The 4,906-nt window shown below is 65.4% G+C and overlaps 1 protein-coding gene across 1 annotated transcript; it reads left to right on the top strand.

Annotated features, from left to right (window-relative positions):
- The first annotated feature begins 310 nt into the window (after positions 1-310).
- Positions 311-4,755, top strand: LOC123253955 (IQ motif and SEC7 domain-containing protein 2-like). The gene is made up of 7 exons (XM_044683035.1): positions 311-484; positions 612-1,007; positions 1,268-2,286; positions 3,011-3,172; positions 3,537-3,659; positions 4,337-4,503; positions 4,652-4,755. The coding sequence occupies exons 1-7, from the start codon at positions 326-328 to the stop codon at positions 4,753-4,755; spliced, it is 2,130 nt and encodes a 709-aa protein (XP_044538970.1). The 5' UTR covers positions 311-325.
- The last annotated feature ends 151 nt before the right edge of the window (positions 4,756-4,906 follow it).

Here is a 4,906-nt window from a genome sequence, read left to right as displayed (position 1 = left end):
GTTCGGCCCCTTGATCCGTGGGTGAGGGAGAGCCCTGGGAAAGCCAAGGAGGACGTTTTCTGGGCCGAAGCCAAGAGCGAGTAGCCAGTTAGACCTGGGAGGGGGCCATCAGGGACCCCCGAGCAAGGCTGCTCAGGTCCCCAGCCCCATCCATCCCTTACCCTCCTGCAGTGTGGAGGGCGATGCCCCGTCCAGTGATCTGGGCGTCGGGGCCGACAGTCCGGAAAGCCAGGCCCCCTACCGGTGCGGGGGCAGTGCTGTGGTCAGCGAGTTCGCCAAGTTGTCGGACCCTTATGAGCTGCCCCCAAGTGCCTGCCATGTCCACATGCCCGGTCCGTCTGCTGCCACTGGCCTGCCCTGGGCCCAGCGGGCTCGCCTCCAGCCCGCCAGCCTGGCACTCCGAAAGCAGGAGGAAGAAGAGATGAAGAGGTCCAAGGCCCTCTCCGACAGCTATGAGCTCTCCACAGACCTGCAGGACAAGAAGGTAGGCGCGCGGGGCCTGGGCGTGGGTGCGCGCGTCATGCGCTCGGGGCCCTTCCCTCTCCTCTCCTCTCCTCTCCTCTCCTGGGGTGTCGCCGCCCCGTTCTCCCTTCTTCCTTTGTCCCACCCAGGTGGAGATGCTGGAGCGGAAGTACGGGGGCCCGTTCCTCAGCCGGCGGGCGGCTCGCACCATCCAGACGGCCTTCCGCCAGTACCGCATGAACAAGAACTTCGAACGGCTGCGCAGCTCAGCCTCGGAGAGCCGCATGTCCCGGCGCATCATCCTGTCCAACATGCGCATGCAGTTCTCCTTCGAGGAGTACGACAAGGGCCAGAACGCGCCTTACTTCGAGGGCAAGCCGGCCTCCTTGGACGAAGGCGCCATGGCAGGGGCCCGGGCCCATCGGCTGGAGCGCGGCCTCCCCTACGGCGGCTCCTGTGGCGGCCTGGACGGAGGCAGCTCCGTCACTACCTCCGGGGAGTTCTCCAATGACATCACCGAGCTGGAAGACTCCTTCTCCAAGCAGGTGAGGCCTCGAGGGCTACCCGGGGCCACGCTTGAGCGCCGAGCACCCCCCGGGCCTCGCGGCGGGGCCGTCTGGGAATCCTCGCCCCAGACGGTCACCGGGTTATCGGCAGGCCTGGGAGGCATCAGTGCAGCAGTGCCAAATCTGGGGGTCAGGGAGGCTGAGTGAGGAGGGACGGGGCCCAGAGCAGCTTCTCGTTTCGCTGACCCGTGGGTCCCGCCCCCCGGCCTTTCTGCCCTTCTTTCCCCTGTGAGGAATAGGTGAAGTCCCTGGCAGAGTCCATCGATGAGGCCCTGAACTGCCACAGCCTACGGGGAGAGGAGGAGGAAGAGGAGGACGAGGAGGACGAGGACGAGGAGGAGGACGAGGAAGAGGACGAGGAGGAGGACGAGGAGGAAGAGGAGGAGGAGCCGGTGGAGTCGGGGAGAGTGGAGGGATCGGGGCCCCTTCCAGAGCAGACGGAGGCCCGGGACCGGGACCACCACGGGGACAGCACGGGCACCTCCTTTAGTGACGTCACCCTCTACCTGGATGAAGCCACCGGGCCCGTGTCCCCACTGTCCCCAGACCACCCGGCTGGCGGAAATGACACTCCACAGCCTCCGCTGCCGCCACCCCCGTCTGGTGCTGCCGGGGCTCGGGAGGAGGATATGGGGGCCCGCCGGGGCCCCCCCTGCCTCGAATGCAGGGATTTCCGCCTCCGCGCGGCCCACCTCCCACTGCTGACCATCGAACCACCCAGCGACAGCTCCGTGGACCTCAGCGACCGCTCTGACCGGGGCTCCATCCACCGGCAGTTGGGCAATTATGAGGCCGGTGGGTCCGGCAGCCCCCACGGTACCTTGCAGCATCCAGAGCCGCCACCACCCGGGAGACCCCCTCACCCCCTCCGCCACTACCCAGCCCCGGAGGCTGGTGGCCTGGGGCCGCCGCCGCCGCCCCCTGGAACATCCGCCCTCAACAGCGGCGGTCCCCCGGGGAGCAGCGGCCGAATCCTCATGGGCAAGTGTGAGGCCGGCTCGGCCACGGTGGCCGGCGGCGGCGGCGGCGGCGGCGATTCGGACGGGGACCCCGATAGCTTGAACAGCACCACAAACTCAAACGAGACCATCAACTGCAGCTCGGGCTCCTCCTCACGAGACAGCCTGCGAGAACCCCCCGCCCCCCTGGGCTCCCAGACTTACCAGCGGGAGACCAGGCACAGTTGGGACTCCCCAGCCTTCAACAATGATGTGGTCCAGAGACGGCACTACCGCATAGGCCTCAACCTCTTTAACAAGTAGGTCTCCCTGGGGGCAGCTGGGTGGCTCTAGCGGATAGGGAGCCAGGCCCAGAGCCAGGAGGTCCTGGGTTCCAATCCGGCCTCAGACCCTGCCTAGCCGTGTGACCCCCACTGTGTAGCCCTGACGTCTCTTCCGTCTTGGGATCCGCACACAGTACTGACTCTGAGCCGGAAAGGAAGGGTCAGAAAAGAACAAGGGATCCCCCAGGCTCTCTGTAGCTCCTCCCACCAATCCCTCTCTCTCCTCCCCTCCCTTCTTTGCTCATTCCCCCTTTCTCTCATCCTCCACCGTGTTCTCCTCCCACACCCGCTCCTCTCTCCTCCCGCCTTTCCTTCCCTGTGTTCTTTCCACGTGATCACACTCTAACCTCGGGCCTCGATTTCCCCAGGAAGGGCTCTGGGAACAGTAGAGAGCTCTGGATGCGAGCTGCCTAGGGCTTTGGACAGGAGCTAGTATCCTTCCCAGAGAAGTGTTTGGCGGCTGTTGGGGGACACACGGACACCCCCCCCTCCAGTGTCTTATAGGGAGCAAAGTAGGTGGTGCCCCCTGCGTTAAGCAGAGCTGAGTGGAAATGTGGCCTTAGGCACTTCTTAGCTGGGTGACCCTGGGGAAGTCACTTCACCAAAGAGCTCCAGGGGCTCGGCCGAGGGAACCCCGAGCGGGCGGTCGTGTGGCGGGCGTCCTAATGGCTCTCCCTGACGGCGCCCCCGATTCCCCCAGGAAGCCAGAGAAGGGGATCCAGTACCTGATCGAGCGAGGCTTCTTGTCGGACACGCCCGTGGGGGTGGCCCACTTCATCCTGGAGCGCAAAGGCCTGAGCCGCCAGATGATCGGCGAGTTTCTGGGCAACCGTCAGAAACAGTTCAACAGGGATGTGCTCGAGTGAGAAGGGGCAGGGTGGGGCGCCCGGGGCTGCGCGAGGGGAGTCCCTTGAGTGGTGGCATCCCCTTGGCCGGGGTCTGGGGGCCCTCTTGGGGAAGCCCCTTCCAATGCTTCTACAGAAAGGGGGTGGCGTCCCTGACGGTCCTGTTCCGAGCAGTGCGACCCTGGGCAAGTCCCACGGCCTCTCGGAGCCGGTTAGACGAAAGGGCCGGCCTGGGGGTTAGGCTCTCTCTGGTCCCTTCCGCCGCGTCCACCGGCCTGTCCCCATCCTCACGGGGGACCTTCGGAGGGAAGGGGGATGGGAGCGGGCCGACGGTCAGCTGAAGGGCGTACGCCCCCCCCCCCCTCTCGGGCTCCCAAACAGCTGCGTGGTGGACGAGATGGATTTCTCCTCCATGGATCTGGACGATGCTCTGCGCAGGTTCCAGTCGCACATCCGGGTACAGGGCGAGGCCCAAAAGGTGGAGCGGCTCATCGAGGCCTTCAGGTAAGCAAGTGGCCGATCTGCTTCGAGATCTTGAGAACGCAGAGGGCTGGGTGGGCTGCCTTGGGCAGGTCCCTCCCTCTCTCTGGGCCTCAGTTTCTGCCTTGGCAAAATAAGGGTAAGAACGGGGGTGGGGGCGATTTGACGGACATTTGTCGTGTCGCCACCCACCCACCCTCACGAGGAATAGGCTCGAAGCAGGTCGGAGCATCACGGGCTCAGTCCCACTGGCAGTCGGCAGGGGAGCCACGGCCTGTTCCGCTTCTGACCTGGGCACCCTGGGGGCTCACCCTGTTGCTGTCTGACTGGGTGGAGAGCCGCGCTAGGCCTTAGGCCGCTGCCGCTCGGGACTCCCAAGCTCCGGCACTCCCCAGTCTCGGGCTCCCTGGAGCCTTTTCCTCCAGCACCACGGGGTCCCGTCACATCCCCCTCATAGGCCACCCCAGCCAGAGAGATGCGCCCGGCCACGGAGAGCTGCAGAACGGCCCACGTCACGGGGCTCCGGGGAGGGACGTGCGCCGGAAACCCCAGAGATGAGAGCCGGGCGGCAGCAGACGGCTACCGAGCCGGGGCGGGGGGTGGCATGACATGAGGCCGGAGCTGAGGAGAACCGGAGTCTCCTTTCTCTGGAGAAAGGCTCCGGGAGTCGCGAGCACAGCTCACTTCCTTTCCTCGCCCAGCCAGCGCTACTGCGTGTGCAACCCGGCCCTCGTGAGGCAGTTCCGGAACCCAGACACCATCTTCATCTTGGCCTTCGCGATCATCTTGCTCAACACAGACATGTATAGCCCCAACGTCAAGGCCGAACGCAAGATGAAGCCGGAAGACTTCATAAAGAACCTCAGAGGTACGTCGAGTGGCGCCTAGATTATCTGTTCTGTACTGAGGCCTCGGGCCGGCCCCCCAGCCCCCGCCCCCCGCGGACCGAGTGATCTCCACTGAGGTTCCCTTCAGATCCAACGCGAGGAGACTCCACGCCCGGGATGGAACCGCAGAGTACAATTACTTCTGGGGTTCTGGACCCCCTGAGAGCCCGCGGCCCCGGTTCCTGCGTAAAGCCCTCGGCCTCTCCCGCCGTAAACCCCCTTCCAAGTTCTGAGGCTCCAGGCTTAACCGATTGGAGCGCCGGCCCCGGCACCTTCGACCCACTGCCGATGCCCCTCAGGGCCTCAGTTTCCCGTCTGAGAACGTTACGGCGCCTTCCATGTGGTCTTCTTGTGTCATTTCCGCTGCTCCACCCCCCCCCCCCC

Source organism: Gracilinanus agilis, unplaced genomic scaffold, assembly GCF_016433145.1.
Source record: "Gracilinanus agilis isolate LMUSP501 unplaced genomic scaffold, AgileGrace unplaced_scaffold1153, whole genome shotgun sequence".
In the NCBI taxonomy this organism is placed as follows: Eukaryota; Metazoa; Chordata; class Mammalia; order Didelphimorphia; family Didelphidae; genus Gracilinanus; species Gracilinanus agilis.
The sequence above is the reverse complement of the archived record's forward strand: the minus strand, read 5'-3'. Positions and strand labels throughout refer to the sequence as shown.